This window comes from Aquarana catesbeiana, linkage group LG01 (genome assembly GCF_042186555.1).
Source record: "Aquarana catesbeiana isolate 2022-GZ linkage group LG01, ASM4218655v1, whole genome shotgun sequence".
Taxonomy (NCBI): domain Eukaryota; kingdom Metazoa; phylum Chordata; class Amphibia; order Anura; family Ranidae; genus Aquarana; species Aquarana catesbeiana.
The window spans coordinates 143,547,362-143,566,093 of NC_133324.1; the positions used below are offsets into that span (position 1 = coordinate 143,547,362).

At 41.1% G+C, this 18,732-nt stretch overlaps 1 protein-coding gene across 2 annotated transcripts in view; it reads right to left on the reverse strand.

The window, feature by feature from the left end:
• Positions 1 to 18,732, reverse strand: part of LOC141135314 (general transcription factor IIH subunit 2) — an 84,607-nt gene that overhangs the window by 28,428 nt on the left and 37,447 nt on the right. For both annotated transcript variants that reach the window (XM_073624421.1, XM_073624420.1), the window contains exons 8-13: positions 13,755 to 13,860; positions 11,735 to 11,825; positions 8,937 to 9,024; positions 6,215 to 6,322; positions 5,241 to 5,304; positions 3,102 to 3,205 (exon numbers count right to left, since the gene is read on the reverse strand). In XM_073624421.1, the coding sequence (XP_073480522.1) occupies positions 3,102 to 3,205; positions 5,241 to 5,304; positions 6,215 to 6,322; positions 8,937 to 9,024; positions 11,735 to 11,825; positions 13,755 to 13,860 (561 nt within the window). The remainder of the gene's footprint in view (positions 1 to 3,101; positions 3,206 to 5,240; positions 5,305 to 6,214; positions 6,323 to 8,936; positions 9,025 to 11,734; positions 11,826 to 13,754; positions 13,861 to 18,732) is intronic.

Here is an 18,732-nt window from a genome sequence, read left to right on the forward strand (position 1 = left end):
AAATGATTGTCTTACCGAAGGTGCTATACTTATACAGGACTCTTCCGATAGCGATAATAAGGATTTACAGAAATTCCAGATAAGGTTGTTGGATTATATATGGGGATACAGGAGACCTAGGGTGAATAGGCGAACATTATATACACAAAAACTGAAAGGGGGCCTGGAAATGCCTAACTTACTAAAATACTTCCAGGCAGCACAAATATCCCAATTAATTCGATTCCACACGCAACAGTCTAGACCACTCTGGATGTCGATCGAGTCCTCTCTATATCCTGACAGATTAGCCACTTTATGTGGATGAAGGCGAAGGATAGGCCGGTTATTTTATGCCCGAGCTTGTCGTTCTCTTTAGAGTTGTGGGATCGACTGGCAACCACCCATAAGTCCCAGCACACCCCCTTAGCCCCGTTATTTGGAAATGCTTTGTTCACCCCGGGTCTCCACCACAAAAATTTCTCGTGGTGGACCAACAAGGGTTTGCTGCGAATAGCGGACTTCTGTGACCATAGAGGTGCTTTATCGAAATCAACCTTACAGGAAAAACATGACCTTCCAAATTCAGAACTTTTCCGCTATACACAGATAGCACATTTCTTGGCGACGCTGAATCGCACCTCTGATCTCACCACTTTCTCCTCAATGGAAAATCTCTGCAGGACTTTCGATAAGCACACTGGTCATATATCACTGATATATAACATCTTGACCACGACTTCCCAAAAATTATTTTATATGCAAAAATGGGAGCAAGACATGGACACAGACTTAGCACCGGAAGAATGGAGCAAAATAATACAGAATGCATCTAAATCGATTATTAATACCTCTTTGATAGAGGCGAACTATAAAGTATTGATACGATGGTACATGGTCCCGGAAAGGATAGCAACTTTCGTCCCAGGGGCGTCCCCCTGGTGCTTTAGAGGATGTAATACAGATGGTACCATGTATCACACTTGGTGGACATATCCTAAAGTGAGGAGATTTTGCATACGTACATATAACCTCATTTATTCCCTCACGCAAGTGAACCTACTTAAATCACCTCTGCACGCGCTGTTGGGACGCCAGTTGAGGGGGCATCAAAACCAATGCGCAGACTCATTGCATTTATATTTGTGGCGGCCAGAATTTCGATAGCTAGGTCTTGGAGGTCTTGCTCGGTTCCCTTTTACTTACTAAAAACTAAACTCTCATGGATAATGATAAATGAACGCCTTTCGGCAATTTTGAAGGATAAGATCACAGGGTTCAAAAAAATATGGGAACCCTGGATCAGGTATCTTACAACTACGTAGGACGCCTAGTAATTGAAGCATTTTACACCTGGTAGGAGTGCATCCACCCCTTCTCCCCACCTTTTACCCCCTTCTTTTTTCTCGCCTCTTTTCCCCTTTTTTCTTCCTGGGCAGTTCTCTGTTACTGCACCTTCTTTCTTTTTCTCCTACTTCTCTCCTTTGTTAGATAAGTATGGCATTGCGGGGCCCCTGATGCCATGAGGGGGCGTGGGGCCCGCGCGAGAGCCCAATTAATGGGTTGAAAGCTGGTCTAGGTTCCGACCTGAACAGACGTACATCACAATAAGTAAGCTATTTAGTACTTAAGAAATAATCGCTCTATAATAGACCCGTGGAGCTTTAGTTATGTACAAATATTCTTCTTATTTGTAGAGACGATTGCATTTCCTTCTCCTCGGTTTTATTTGAAGGTTTAATTGATGATACGCATAAAATATAGAGGGGGGGAACAAAGAGGAAATGAGTATGGATTTGTGAGGATGAATCCATCACCTAGTCACAGCGAGCTCCCAAGGGGTTGACTGGTGATGGGAGACAGTACCTCTTGTCCCACTTGACAACCCTTACAGACCATACAAACGTGTTGGAACTGTAGGGTTATTGCACGATTTTGTTTGCTGTAATCATCTTTATCACAGTCTACAATACCTGTTGATGTACGACGTATGCTGTTCACCCTTTTGTATGATGAAAAAATTGAATAAACATCATTGTTCAAAAAAAAAAAAAAGTGCAGTGATACTCGAACAGTCTATCAACAGACAGTTGTACAAGCCCCCAGGATTAAGCAGTACGTATTCCTTTATGCAGTATAGAACCATGACTTGTCTGGTCGCATAGCTCTCCCATAGAAAGTTCACATTTCATTATGTAGCCATGAGCTGAAGCTACGTCTCAGAGGCCTTGCAGATCCTTCAGCTCACATGGGCCACCAGAAAACAAAAAAATGGCTGCCCTTCTACTTCCTGTCTATACGGGAGTAGGCCATACAGAGCGAACACACGTCCTCTAGTGGCTGGAGGAGATACTGCAGCCCAATACTCCTGAGAAGTATACAGAGCATAAACAGCACACTGCCCCCAGTGGCCACTGGGAGAACAGACCATCAGATCTCTGTCTTTTTTTATTTTTTTTTTTTTTTTTAGAGAAACTGCAAAATGCAGACTTACCATTCCTGCTGCAGGACTCTGAACATAACAGGAGTCCAATCTTCACCCATCACGGCGGGCTTGGTCATAAAAGACCTTCAGGTACTGGGCCCCCCTTAATTTGGAGTCCACGCCCCTGGACCTGTAAAGCACCCTGCAAGAAAGCACATTGGTCAGGACACTGCACAGGGTCTCATCACACAGGGTCCGGCACCGTAAGGCTGCTTCATAGGCAAACCTTGAGGAATCTGCTCTCCTATCCAACGAGGCTACCATCCATTTTGGCTGACAGCTTTTTTTCGAATGGATCCGATTGAAGTCCTTGAGTGTCAGTAGAACTGTTCCAGACCTCCAAGTATGCTCCAAGAGCACATGTATTACATCAGTGATCACCACCTTACAGACACTAGCGAAAAAAACTGAGGTACTTCCTGTGTAGAAGGTGTTATATAGGGGAGGACTTCCTGTTTGATTGATCTGCCAGTGTCCATTCACCTCTAGGTGCCGTATAACCCACGTTACTATGGCTGCTCTGTGTCCCATGATGTACGATAAAGAAAAAGGAAAGAGACGATTTTTCAGAAGCTATCCATAATAAAATATATTCTCTACAGCAGCATTTGATAAATGAATGTGTCCATATACTCACGGCAGACTTTGCATTCTACTGGGAGCTCAGAGTACTTTGCTTTACACTGTGGGCAGAAGTAGCCTCCTAACGTCAGGCCAGGCTCGTTTGTGCTATCCAGGTGCCTTAAACAGAAAAAACAACAGGAAATGTTGAGCATATGAAGATACATATTTGCAATATAAGTAACTAATACTACACCAATGCTATGTCTGTAATGATCTACTGAACTAACAATAAGTGCAGCAAGTAAAGGAGATCATCTCTGAATTGGCATATTCCATACACAAAACAAAAAAGGTTCATTACCATTATCTACAAGGCAACTATGCCAGTTTTACGAACTAATAGAATATAGTATCAATAAACTATATTAAAAAGTGAAAATTAACAGGCCAGTGTGAACGGCCGAAGTGCACTGTGTGTAAGCACACTTTAGTTGAGTTGTATTTACCATTCAGTGGATAGACCAGTGGTATTACTCCCTTGAATATTACCTTTGGATAATTAATGATAAAGCTTTATTACTCCCCTTCCCTCCTGCGTTAGCAGAGGGGTTTGAGTAGCACTGTATATACTCTCTGGATATTGACTCAATGCTTTTTTATACATGTTTATTTAAAATGCGGTTGCCACTTCCTAATACTGTACTGAGGGAATGTACAGTTGCTGACGATTTATTGTGCTTTGTTTCCTTTCTTTTGTTTTTTGGCAAAACTCGTAATAAAAAAAAAAAAACACTATTTGGGGAAAAAAAAGTGAAAATAACCAAGTAAATGTTGCTTTCAAGAAGAAAATGTCCTCAGTTTTAAAAAATAATGTTTCACTTTATAATAAAGTTCCTCAATGGTCAACCTTTTGAATATCTTTTTTTCTTTCTACTGGAATGAGTATGGGAATGCTATTAGTGATGTCATCCAGTAAGCAGGATTTAAGTAGCCACCTTCTATCACTTCTTCTAGAAACCCTATTAAATAACAGTCCTGTAGTGAATCATTGGGAGGGGTGGGGTTATCGCCAGTGACAGCACTAATAACTTTACAGAAGAGAGATCTGCATATCTAATTGTACTAGATCTGTATATACTAGAAGAAGCTGTTGGTGATTCAGTTAAATTTTGCTATTTTAACAGCTATTAAGATAAAATATCAGCCACACAAGAAGCGCCTTGTTATTAAAGTAGAATTCCATGTTTAATGCCACTTTGAAAGGGTTTTTTGGGCCAAGTTTGCCCAAACAATATCAATTACAGTCAAACCTACCACATTCAACAGGAGTAAAGCACCGTGAAAGGTGCATGAACCATGTCGCCTGCCAATAGTGGGGAAAGAAATATAGAAAGCCAACTCCATCTGCATTAAAGTAGGAAAAAAATTACTTTTTAAAGTGGAAGTTCAGCCAAAACTAACTAACCCTGAATCTACTTGCAGCCACATTCTGGGACTGGTCTGTCTGGTCCTGTGGAGAAAAGATCGATATACATGCCTTTTCTGCAGCCAATCTGTTCTGGTCCCCAGCGGTGGATGCTATGGGCAGCACAGTGGTGTAGTGGTTAGCACTTTCACCTAGCAGCAAAAAGGGTTGCTGGTTTGAATCCCGACCATGACACCATCTGCTTGGAGTTTGCATGTTCTCCCTGTGCCTGCGTGGGTTTCCTCCGGGTACTCCGGTTTCCTCCCACACTCTCTAAAGACATTCTGGTAGGTTAATCTGATCCTGTCTAAATTGGCCCTAGTATGTATGACTGTGTGTTAGGGACCTTAGGTTATAAGCTCCTTGAGGGCAGGGACTGATGTGAATGTATAATATATATGTAAAGTGCTGCGTAAATTGACGGCGCTATATAAGTACCTGTAATAAATAACTATCCACCTCGCACTGCATATGGATGGATGGATTCACTAAAGGAATGAAAGTTTATTGGCAGGATCTCCAAGTATTTAGATATGTTAATCTGCATTTAAATAAGAATTATTTAGTGCAGCATACTTTATTTGTAAACAATTTTTGCCATTTTTTTTTTTTAACATTTTTTCATAGTTTTAACGGAATCAATTTTATATTCTGTTTATACAACTAGAACAGTTGGTGCATAAACTCTTGGATCAATCACTATTTTGCTGAAACGTATCCCTTATTTACACAGTATTTGATACATACGCCATACTAAAAGAAGGCTTTGCATCTTGATCAGACAAGGAACCCACGATATGCTGAGGGAAACCTATAGTGGAAACAAGTTCACAATAAAAATGTCATCATTGTATGTCAACACAAGCATTCAGAAACTTAAGATATTGTTCCCTTTGTTTAACCACTAATTAAACCTTAAGTCTGCATATTGTCTTCTTGCAGCATATTTATTAAACCCTTTTCATTTTCCCATTTGCAGTATACCTTAATTACTCTTTCTGTTCCCTATTTTAAAGCTGTCCATACATAGATCAAAATTCTCCAGTTCAGCAGGGGCTGCCTGAATTTCGATCCATGTATGGGCAGGCTGGCTGTACAGAAGTCGATCTACCCATCAAATTGTGTACAGCCCAGCCAGTCTGGTTTTTCCTAATCGGTGCTGCCAGCTATAACTGCCAGCACTGATCAGTGTATTCTGAGGGGGGTTTCCCTGCTGTCAGAATACAATAACTCATTCACATTGAGTGTGTAAATGAGGGAATCTGGCATTTTTTCTTTCAATCCCCCAGTTTAAAGAAAAGAAATGGGGTGCCTATGTCTTCACTGTGCCTTTCTGCAGGAGGATCGTGCCTGGTGGGAGGGGCTGGCAAGATGATGTATATAGCTTCCTGTAAACATCACAGCACCCTGCCTCAGTATTCTTCTCAAAAATCCATAGCCTTGATACAAGCAGTGGCCTGGACCTTGGGAGGAGTTATGCACATATAATAATGAAATGGTGGATGGAGTGGCCATTTGCATGCAGGAGTTCAGCTTTAATGGTTTATCTGGGAAGAATGCAGTCAAATACATGAGTGATATGAATATGATAGGATACAAAAACGATACAAACACGGTACATGATATACCATGTTTTACGATCAGAAACTTGAAAAAACAAATTGTCTTCTTTGCTTGGAAACAATAATAAAATAATCAGAAAGTAATTAAAGGTCCCTTACCCATTCGTATCAGAGAGCATTCAGAACTGTTATTTGCAGGAGGTGGACTAACATGGTGCATCAAGAGCTCTTTGTAGTGACTTTCATCCAGGATGACATGATAAACGCCTAACAAAAAAAATCACAAACTTTCACCAATATAGAAAGCAGATTGAAATGTAAACACCAATCAGTAAAAAGTACCAGTAAACTTGTACTTAATATAGAACAGATAACTTGTCCATTTATTTTTTGTCATCTGCAGCAGTACATGATCTTAAAGCATACGTTTTTCTTTTTCTTTTAGTTTTTTTAGTTTTTAAAAAAGGGTGGGTTAGACCCTTTGTCAAGTTTTTTACTGATGCCTGTGAAAAATCCCCAAAATGTGTCACAAGAAGTTAGGGAAAATCCTCCAACGGGAATTCCGTTCTTTCGGAAATCACCCCAGTGGGATAACATGATTAAAAAATAACCCAATAGCAGTTTACCCCTTCCCTACTAAACTCTGAAACTAAAGTAAAAAGTTTTGGTTTTATATACATTTTAAAGTGATATTAAAATCTTTAAAAAAAAATAACAAAACATGTTAAACGCTAAATGTTATACTTACCTGCTCTGGCTCCCACTGCTGCCTCAGCCAATGAGGGGTGAGTTCCCAGAGAGCCGAGGCTCCAATACACATCGCTGGATTGAGATGAGTCTCAAGTAAGTATTAGGGGGGCTACTGCACACAGAAGGTTTTTTTTTTACCTGCATGCATACAATGCATGCAGGTAAAAAAACCTTGAGTAAACTCTAGTAATTTGCAAAAAACAGAAAATTAATATAAGCGGCGCTAGTGTTAATAATATAACGTGATAAAGTGACCATGTGTTTGACCAGTATACTTAGTGATATCAAATAAACAAATCATATGTATCACACAAGGCAATCAACTGTATATCACAAATAGCCACCCTGGATCAAAAAAAATGGAAATTATATTATAAAGTCCATCCATAGAAAAGACACATCCATAGCAGAGACCCCGTGAATGATGTGCAGATTTCTTAAATGTCCACCAAATCAAACGTGCCAGTGATTCCTCTCCCTTCAGATTCAACACTCACCAGATAAATATGCCTCACACTCTCGTGTTTTGGCACATAAGCGTGATAAACCTTACATTCAGGTTTAAACGAAAAATCCAAATTCCATCCGTGTATGTACCATTTCACTCCACATGCAAATAAAAAATGCACTGATAGTGTAGTAACGTAAAACCAGATTTAATTAACTGTGTAAACTTCAAACATTGCACTCACATAAAATCTCTTTAAACCGAGCAAAAATCACAGCAACATCAACTCCAAATCCTCCTGTGTAAACGCCCAACACCAGATGTAATGATGGTCACGGCTGACCCGAGGTGTGCGGATAAGGCTCTCACCACCACTCACTAATCCTCGCTGCTCGGGCTTGGATCCCCCGTTCACAACCTCAGACTCGATCCAGCGTGTCCTCCGTCACACGCTGCTACAGATGGATGCCGTACAGCCACGACCCGACATGTTTCGTCATACCTGACTTACTCATGGGAATCCCATGAGTAAGTCAGGGTATGACGAAACATTTTACATATTGTTTCATACACAGTGTTGGAGACACACACTTTCCTAAAGCGCAGTGGTGGGAACTCAAGGTGGGCGCATTTAAATATTTGGGTACCATTGGTTACAAAAAAACCTTGAGCCCTTAGATCCACTTTAAGGTTAAAAATTAGTTCATTGCAGGTGGATGCAGGGCTGCCAGGGAAGGCACAGAGCCATTTGTTTATCAAAATGATACTCAGTAACACATGCCCATGTATTACAAAAGATTGCAGGATGCCACACTGCCTGTCAGTGCAAGCTGTCTGGGTGCTCAATGTTGCTGCTCAGTTCACACTCTTGAGTTTGTACACCTAGTTGTGACTGGCTAGTGGAGTAGGCTATTATAGTTGTTCTAGATCGAATAATACTAAGTGGGCAAACTTGCTTTTGCCTTCTCTTCCCCAAAAATCAAGAAGCCTTGTGTGGCTGTAAAGTCTTCTTATTGTTAGTGTGATACTAAAGCTGGGCATACACAGACACCCGCCACTGTAAGAATACTTTGATCAGTTGCTGCAGCTGATTGACTACAGTCTCTGATCGAAAGAAACATTTCCAGTAAATGGCTGTTTGCAGCAGTATAGTGTAAACGCAAATGGCTTGTGCACATTCAGGAAAACACTTTGTAGAAGTGACAGTAAAACAGCAATGCACAAGCCATCATTATTTTAATGAATATAGCCATGTACAGCCATTTATTTGTATGGGCGGCTGTACGTGGCATCTGCAGTTCCCCAGGCACAAGAAAGCAACAGGTAGGTACTTTACGTTAGAGGAATTTACAGTCTCTAGACATCTGTGTGCAAGGGGTCGAATAGGCAAAACATTTTTTATTCACTTCATACTGCACTGTTTACTGTTAGTATATTTTCTGAAATTTATTGAAATCTTAACTATGCTTAAGTTTGCTCTAGCAATGCAAACAAAGCAATGCAAACAAATTAACTTAGATTGCAAGGGCGAAGTTTGTGGCTCCCTGTGTACGGTAAAGTGTGAGAAATGTTGCAGTCTCTAGATGTCCATGCTTTCAAGTGGCATAAGTAAAGCACAGCCGTAAACCACATTGTTGAAGGATGATTATTGTGCTTTATATTAGCTATTAACGTTTATCTTACCACCAGTTTCCCGAGTGAGCACGGTGCAGACCCGAACCTCAGCTGAGAGACCTATGACAGACACCCGAATTTTGCTGGCCTTCAGGCTCTGACAAAAATATGAAAACAAATATATGTAAAAAGAGGTAGCTAAACAATTGCTGAAACAATAGCACGCTTTCTGAACAATGTTCAATATAAAGTTGTCCATAAGCATTGTCAGTAGATGCTGTCCACACCTGCTGTCCTCCTAACCCCCTCTCCAGCAAAGGCATAAGCACAAATGTTTAGATATACAAAGATTTCATATTTGTGTGCACTGTGAAATTGGAATACTGGTGGAAGGCAACGCCGTTCCTGCATGTCCAGCCATCCTCTAGCGCAGCCTCTCAACCATTTAACCCCAGAGGAACTCTTAAAATAAATTCTTGGGGAATAAGGTCTTGGGGAATCGCTGCTAAAATGAATTCACTTGGGAAAAAATTATTCTTACAGTAGTAGACAGTGGAAAGAATGCCATGCTCACAGTGGTTGTCAGAATGCCACCCCTATAGACAGCCAAAAAGATCATTAGAATCATGTAGCTGGCTCTGAAGTGACAGACCCATTACCAGATGGGAGGTCAATAACCCACAGCTCAAGGCACCCCTTGAAACTTCTGGAGAAACGTTAGGTTTTCATGGAACCCTGGTTGAGAATTGCTGCCCAGGTATCTAAGTTTAAGGGCAATTACAGTCTGTCTATAGTATAAAGTATATCTAGACCCAAAAATATGTAAAAAATCAAATAATTTTATATATATATATATATATATATATATATATATATATATATATATATATATATAAAATTACTAGTCAGATGCAGTAGCTGGATTTGTTTTTTTTTTTTTTAACAGGCTTTTTGTTTATTCTTAATAAAGAAGTCCTGCAAATAAAACGTCTTATTCTTGGGTGGCTATGTGCACTATTTTGCATCTATGGAGGGAGCCATGGTTGCCACCCAAGCTAGACTACACATATGTCTGCCTTTGTTTACCTCTATTACATGGGGGAGCGGTTAGGAGAAATTAGGAAGAGAAGGGAATATTTTTTTTCTTTCAGTACAGCTCACAGAAAGTGACAAACTTTAAAAAGGACGTCCTTCTACAGAACTGGTCAGTATTAAACAAGAAACAAAGGCTATAATCTCAAATAAAACATATACAGGATCACAAAACAACATAACAAGGAGGGAACCCTGCTGTCCTAGAAGAATATTGGAAACAGAGTTACCAATATGTCTAACTCCGGATTTCAGAACAGAAGAAAGAACTAAACAAGGGTGGAAAGAGATGTGGCTTGAAGAATTTTTCCTCTTACAGGGCTGTGAGTATTACAGATACAGCTCTGCTATAACATAAAAAATTAGTATGCAGACTAAGCTCAGCATAGTAAAGAATTATAATAATACAGAATACGGTATTTCATAAATTTCTGTTGAAGAAAAGATTTATAAAAGTCTAGGGGTGCAAGCTAAAATTATGCTACCTCGCTGGACATAAATGTGCTGAGTGAGGTCTGAAATGTGGTGGAGATAGCCCTAGAAATTAAAGCCTTGCCACAGAAAACGTCACAAAGGGGTTGATTTGCTAAAACTGGAGAGGGCACAATCTGGTGCAGCTGTGCATGGTAGCCAATCAGCTTTTAACTTCAGCTTGTTCAATTAAGCTTTGAGAAAAAAAACACTCCCCCTCCCTGATGACATCCGCTGTATTGAAACACAACGGGCGGGGCCAGTGAGAGTGACACGACCACGCTTACCGGGACCCAAAAGTGGACGGATTTACAGCACGAAGAGAGTTCCGATCCCTGTGTACCGCAATATATGATGTTGTGTGTTTTTAACATTGACTTTGTGAGTATTTTTAATCATTCATATTTATTTAAATACTACACCATGATTGTTTCTCTCCATTGCTCTTGATCTTTAAAAGATGTTTTTGAGTGATAATGGAGGGTCTTTTCTGGAGGTCTGGCGATTCCCTTGCCACATGGATTAGATACAGAGTGTACTTGACCATTCATTATAGTTGGTCTTGCCTTTTGGTAAGGTGCCTTTACACACAAGAATACAGCTTTGGTGGAGGTTTTTTCTACTACCACTTTTCTTGCCAAAAGGGAGTCTTATCTCTCTGAGGATTCACAATTTTTTTTGGAACTTGCTATTATACTTTTACATTTTGTGGACTTTTACTTATTTGAACTTTTGCTATTTTTCACGTTTGTGGAGGTGTATTTCCTAATTAACTTTGTTTGTTTGATGGTTATTTTTTTCACATGAGAATTGATTTCACCATACTAATTTATGTGTTTATGCTTGTATGAATTTATTTGCAATTGATTTCTGAGCACAGCACTTTTTAAAATTATCTATAACTTAAACAACAACAACACTGGAAGACTTGCCCTTTAAGAGGAAACCAAGTCTAGATCTAACATGTCTATGTAAAAGAAGTCCATCATCAACACTAGCAACACTACAGCCTGTATACAACCTGATCTACATTATACTGTACACTATAATTACTGTATCATAGAATTTTCATGATAAATATTCTCCTCCTAGCCACAGAGGCAGTAATTTATATAGCATATCACACATTTAGGTACATTTTGTTTAGATATTACTGTAATAAGTTTGAATGTGAAACTATATAGCTGGAAATCACTGTCGATGTTTACAACATAAAGATGCACTTCCCTGTCACCTAAACACCGTGCAGCCTAATAACAAGGAATCTGTATCTCTTAATAGATGTTATAAAAGACATCAATTACCTTTATCATATCATAAATATTAGAAGGATCACAAGTTGTCAAGCTGCTAAAAATTACCAGAATCTCACGGCTTGTATGGCCAGGCATGTGTCTACATAAAAAAAAAAAAAAAAAAAAAAAGAAAATGATATATATCTCGATCATCAACCTTAGCACAAGAACTATAAAATTAAACATACATAAAAAGCCTCACTCACATTCCATTCGCACAGTCCCAACAGAGCCTTTACATGTTTAAAAATAAAACTATGATATATTTCCCTGTATACTGGTCAGCTAGATGCCATTTGACTTTCTTTTTAAAAAAAAAAAAAAAAAATGAAATTACTCTGATGTGACCTCAATTTGCTTCCCGTCCCCTGATTTATAAATGGTCATGTGTGTATAGATCCTATTTCATGATGGTAATTTGCGTATAGACTTTATTCCCTGATTTTATGACATTTGTGTGTAGCTTTGTACTTTCTCCCTCTAGTGGCTACATGTGTATCTAACAGATTCAATTCAACAAGGCAATGAAGTACTAGTAGTTCATGATACTGTATTTGCACTAAGAGAACAAGCTTTTAAGCCCGATTCACATCTGTGCAATGTGCCCATTGGCTTTTTTTGCACAGTTTTTTTTTTAATGGGCTGCACTCCGTGCATCAAGAGCGCCAAAATAGCTCCTGCACGTTCTTTGAGCGATGAGCCTCGCACATTGTCACATGACTAGATGTGCTAAAATGCGCAACATGCTTGCAGGTGCCATTAATTCTTAATGGCACCTGCAAGCATGTTGCGCATTTTAGCAAGTTTTTTGCATGTTCCCGAAGACTGGCCACTCACCATGCGCATACATCAATGTTCCCATGGTTTTCTTTTCAGTTAACAATACAATAAATACCAAATAATATATCTTATAATAGTACTGAGTTCTTTCTTTCCTCTAATTTTTTGCTTTCTTCTATTTACCTAAAACATTGCATTAAGATTTCCACCTTAGAGTATTGACCTTCTATTTATGCAACATTGTAAATGGTACAACCTCGTTATTTCATATTGTAACTGTTCAAGTTTATTGATCATCTCAATGTTGGAGATTGAACGGTAATCTATAGTGCGTATTATACTGTTTTCCTTGTAAAATTTGCAAAATCTTAATAAAAATCTATTAAAATACAAAGCAAAACAAAAAAGAAAAAAAAAACTAGCCCTTAAAGTGCGATTGCAGTGCACAGTATTATTTCCCATTAGTAAATCAACCTCATTATACTTACTGCTTACAGACCACATATGTAATGAGCAAATTGTTAGAACATAAAACAATTTGCCCAATATGAATGTTAAAAACACACATGTTTTAGCAATACAAGTCAACAGTGGACTGTAACCCGCACCAATTTCTCTTGGTGACTGAACTACAGCATATAAGAATCCTTCTTAAAATCAAAGTCAACGGCTAGAGATGAATTACGTATTTAACACCTTAAAGCGATCGTAAAAGGTAAAAATAAAAACAAACATACATGTCTATACTTACTGTAACTGCTCTGTGCAAAGGAACTGCATAGAGCGGCCATGAACCTCCCCTTCTTGGGTTCCCCACCCGCGCTCCTGGCCCCTCCTCTCTGTCCAGCGTCCCCACAGGAAGCCGCTTCCCATGTGGGCACACATGCGTGCTCGCTCCCGAGCCCTGCTGCTGCGTCCATTGACACAGACAGCAGGACTCGGACCCCGCCCTCCGCTCCCTTTGTCATTGGCTTTGATTAACAGCACTGGGCTTCCGATGCCCCAGCAAAGCCAGCAAGACCTGGAAGTGAGGGAAGAGAAGAGCTGCAGAAGTGCACAGTGCTGAATCAAATGAGGGCTCAGGTAAGTAAAAAGGGGGGAGGGGGGGGATGTGAGGAATGCATTAAGTAAAAAAAATGTTCAGGCTTTAGAACCACTTGAAGTATAAAACTACCAATGTCCTAAGTCATGTTTCACTGAGTATTTTCCCAAATATATTGATGAACACTACAAAGACAAGGCTACTGACTTCAGTGTCTGCATTGCAAGGTTGAGGGAGTTGTAAAGAGATGGCTCGCCGCTGCAGGCCGTGTCTACAGCTTTCTTCAGGGCAGTTATGTGTTGTCTGGGATTGCCTGGATAAAATAAAATTAAAAAATCCATGATTAATCACTTCAGCTCTCGCACCTGTATACTACCCCTTATGGACCACAGCAATGTTTACATTTATGCCACAGCCCTGTTTATCCAAAAACCACTGTCTGAATTTAACATAAGGAATTAATACAAGCATTTTTGGTTCAAGCAAGACTTTCTTTTGGCAATATCATCTTGTAAATATTTTATTTTCTAAGCAATCTATAGATAAAAATACATATGAACATTTAAAAATATATAGATTTCTCAGTAGAATACAAATAAGGTGCTACTGATTTTTAGGGCACAATGATATTTGCGCAAATGTTTATCAAAACAATATTTTCGTTAAAAATACACTAAAATCAATATTAGCAGATAAAAACATACTACATTTTACAAAACTCCTACTAAATATAAAAGCTTAACCTGTATTGAGTTAATAAATAACAAATACTTGTCATTTTAAAAAATTATGCCATTTTGCAAATTGGTGAATGTAAATAACCACATTTCTCTAAAAATCTGAAGGTTTTCATTGTTCCCTTACAGCTTTCAGAGTTTGTTAAAAGACCCCCCCCCCCCCCCAAAAAAAAAACATATTTTCTGAAAGCATAGGACCAGTAGAATAAAAAGAAGGCGCTCCTGATTGTTAAGGCCCCACGATATTTGCGCAGTTGTTTATCAAACAATATATTCGCAAAAGATTTTCTAAAATAACTTTTAGCAGATATAAACACAGCTAATTTTACAAAAATTCCTGCTAAATTCCTACTAAATATAAAAGCTTAACCTGTATTGAGTTAATAAATACCAAATATCTGTAAATTTTAAAATTGCGCCTTTTTGAGAAATAGTGAAAATCGGACGTATGCAAAAGGTTTCTTCATCTTTCACTTACAGCTTTCAGATTTTGTAAAAGACACCCCAAACCATACATTTTCTGAAAGCACATGGCCAGTAGAGTAACAAAAAGGGGCTACTAATTTTAAGGCAGCGTGATATTTCCGCAAATGTTGATCAAAACAGTATTTTTGCTGAAAATACACTAAAATCATTAATAGTGGATTCATACATGGCAAAATGTACAAAATTCCTAGTAAATATAAAAGTTAAAACTGTACTGAGTTAATAAATAACAAATATTTGTACATTTTAACCACTTGGTGCCCGCCATATAGCAAAATGACGTCGGCAAAGTGGTTGCGATATCCTGACCGGATGTCATATGACGTGGTCAGGATAACAAACCGCTGCTTGCCCACGGGGGTGCGCATCGCGGCGATCGTTGTTGAAGCGTGTCAATCTGACACACCGCAACTCCGATCTAGATAAAGAGTCTCTGACGGAAACTCTTTACCACGTGATCAGCCGCGTCCAATCATGGCTGATCACGATGTAAACAGAAAGAGCTATTAGCTTTTCCTCACTCACGTCTGACAGATTGTTTAATAGTGCAGCCTCCTCTTGGATGCCCACCCAGGACCACCAGGGATGCCACCAGGACCACCACTGATGACCACCAGGTATAGAACCCCTGGTGGCCATGGGTGGCAATGTGTGCCCACATATGATGCCAGTGTGCACCAGTAATACCTGCCAGTGCCTCATAATCAGTGATGCCAATCAGTGCCATCTATCAGTGCCCATCCGTGCCACCTATGAGTGCCCATCAATGCCGCCCATCAGTGCCGCAGATCAGCGCCCATCAGTGTCGCAGATCAGCGCCCATCAGTGTCGCAGATCAGTGTCGCAGATCAGCGCCCATCAGTGTCGCAGATCAGTGCCACCTCATTGGTGCTACCTCATCGGTGCTCATCAGTGCCACCTTATCAGTGCCCGGCAGTGCAGCCTCATTGCCCATCAGTGAAGGAGAAAACGTACTTATTTACAAAATTTTATAACAGATGAAGAAACGTATTTTTTTTTAAAATTTTCGGTCTTTTATTTGTTTAGCAAAAAATAAAAACTGCAGAGGTGATCAAATACTACTAAAAGAAAGCTCTATTTGTGGGAAGAAAATGATAAAAACTTTGTTTGGGTACAGCGTAGCATAACCGTGCAATTGTCATTTAAACAGCGACAGTGCTGATAGCTGAAAATTTGCTTGGGCAGGAAGGGGGGAAAGTGCCCTGTAGTGGTTAAATTGCACCCTGTGAAATGGTGAAAACTGAAGGTACGCAAAACTGTAAATAAAAACAATTTACTCTAAAAATCCATCAAACTAGACATTTTCTGAAAGCACATGACCTGTAGCATAAAATAAAAAAAAAAAAAGTGCTACAGATTTTTTGGGCCCTGCAATAATTGCGCAAACATTCATATCGCTATTTTCACCAAAAATACACTAAAATCATTAATAGTGCACATAAACGCATCATAACTTACAAAATTCCTGCTAAATCACTATTAAAGCATCATTCACATGTGACATACTAAAGTGTACGCCCATGGAGGGTCATGTTTACCCGCACAGGTGTTCCGTGCATCCCCGTACAGGCAGCCCCATTTATGTCAATTGGGATGCAATGGCTGCACAGGCATAGCTGCTGTTCCCAATCTGATATCTGTGTGGGTACATCACTCCGAACGCAGGCAGTTCAGGGACATGCATGCGGACCTACATGGATGTAAAACTGGGAGCAAGGGCTCTGTTCGTGCAGTGGCTACATTCCAGATGACATCAAATGGGACTGCCTGCACAGAGATGCAAGGAACACCTGTGCATCCCTGTAAATGTACGCTGTGTATGCCCCTGTGTGAACAAGACTTTAGGCCCCTTTTACACAAGCACACCGATCGGGTCTGCCTATCCGTTTTTCAGGCGGGCCCAATCAGACCACCCATTGTTCTTTATAGTGAGGCCTATGTAAATGGACATGTGTCCAGTCCGTTAAAAACAGACTGATGGGGGCGTGGTCAAGATGGCGATCTGAGAGGACGCTAGTGAAGGGAGCTCCGTACCTGGCAGGTACTTCCATCCGGCTTAACAGGATCTAAAATAACCCTGAACTACCTGAAAAGAGTGGGCAGACAACGGGCATGAGAAAGGGGACCTCCGGTTCGCAGAGAAGGAGGAACATGGCTTCACCGAGCCTCGCCGCAGTCTCAGAGCCCACGTGCGCCACAGCATACAAGCATGGCGTCTCAGACGGAGCAGCCTGAGCTCCCTCCTCTTGGAAACGATCAATTCCAGGCACTGATGCAAGCTCTCTCAGGCTACTAATTGACCCTCACTACCAAAATTGAACTAATTGGAATGGGAATTGAACAAAATGGAAATGGGTCTGATACGCAGAGACATGGACAAGCGCAGGGAACGGCTGTCAGAGGTGGAACGGAGGACGGGCGACACAGAGGACTTGCTGAGGGAGCATAGAGCCTCCCTCCATACGATGCAGGTCCGTATGAAAGCTATGGAATCCCGAGCTGAGGACCAAGAAAATAGAAACCGCAGGAACAACCTTAGAGTGGTGGGTCTCCCGGAGGGCACTGAGGGCCAGGACCCGGCGGCTTACATAGAGCAGATGCTCTGCACATTCCTCCCCCAGGCGCCATTCTCCCCTCATTTTGCGGTGGAGAGGGCCCACGGGATGCCATCTGGCAAAGGTCCCCCGGGAACGCCACCGCAAACCTTCATATTTCGCCTGTTAAACTTCGGGACATAGTTCTACGTGAGGCATGGAAGCTGGCAGAGCTACGGCACGAAAATGTGAGGATCATGATATTCCCCGACTTCTCCATGGAAACCCAGAGGCTCTGCAGAACATTCGACCAAATCAAGGCCCAGCTGCGCACAAAGGGACTTAAATACAACATGATGTTCCCTGCACGTCTCCAAGTGGTGGATGGTGTGTCGACTAGATTCTTTACTTCCCCTGACGAGGCATCTAGATGGCTGGAATCTCTCCCCTGTGGCCACTAATCATTTATACCAGCACTACTGACACTCTCCCCCTCCCGGTGCACCTGATCTATCCAGTAGCAGACCCGGCAGATCTTTACTTATCCCTCTCTGATGGCACTGCACCCTTTGCGGAGAGTCTCAGCATCCCCCGGAGGCCACCCCCGTTTGTTGTGGTACAGGCGGCCCTGTTGTACAGACGTCCACTGCATCTGCTGCTGCCCGGAGAGACTACATGTACTTGAGACTCCCCCCCAGGGACAGCCATGTCGGAGAGACCCGCTCCCCTGAACTGGACGGTTTTGACTTCGCTTCCGCCCTGCAATGATATGGAGATGAGTGGGGACCATCGTCCCCTCACTCATCTCCATGTCAGGCCACAGGAAGGATCCGATTGTCTCTGCCGCTGCCTCCGGCTCTGGTAAGCTGCGGAGGGCACCGGATCGTGGCGAGGGGCCCTCTCCCACCGCCAATAAAAGTGATCTTGCGGCGAATCTGCCGCAGAGACCACTTTTATCTTAAACCGGACCGCTCACTGAAGAAGAGGATACGGGGCTTATTGCAGCTAGCTGTTGCCATATTAGCGATACTCCTCTTCAAACAGCCGACGTATAACGACAGTGGGCGGTCCGGAAGTGGTTAAATATTTTTACAGTTATTTTTTTTTGGGGGGGGGGGGGGGGTGTCTTTGGTGAGATATCAGAGGTCTAAACAGGCCCCCATATCTCTTTTTTTGAGACAGTGAGAGGGACTGAAGATATTCCCTTTTCTCTGTAGCACTTTACTTGAATGAATAAGGAATCTGTATGGAGAATTCTCATTCATTCATAATATGACAGTCTGATACATAGTAACACTCGCGGTTTACTATGTATCAGCTGTCAGTGGACATATAGGAGTGATCGCTATAGGAGTGATCGCCCACTGTACTACAGGGACCGGGCTGGTAAGCACATCCATCACCCGC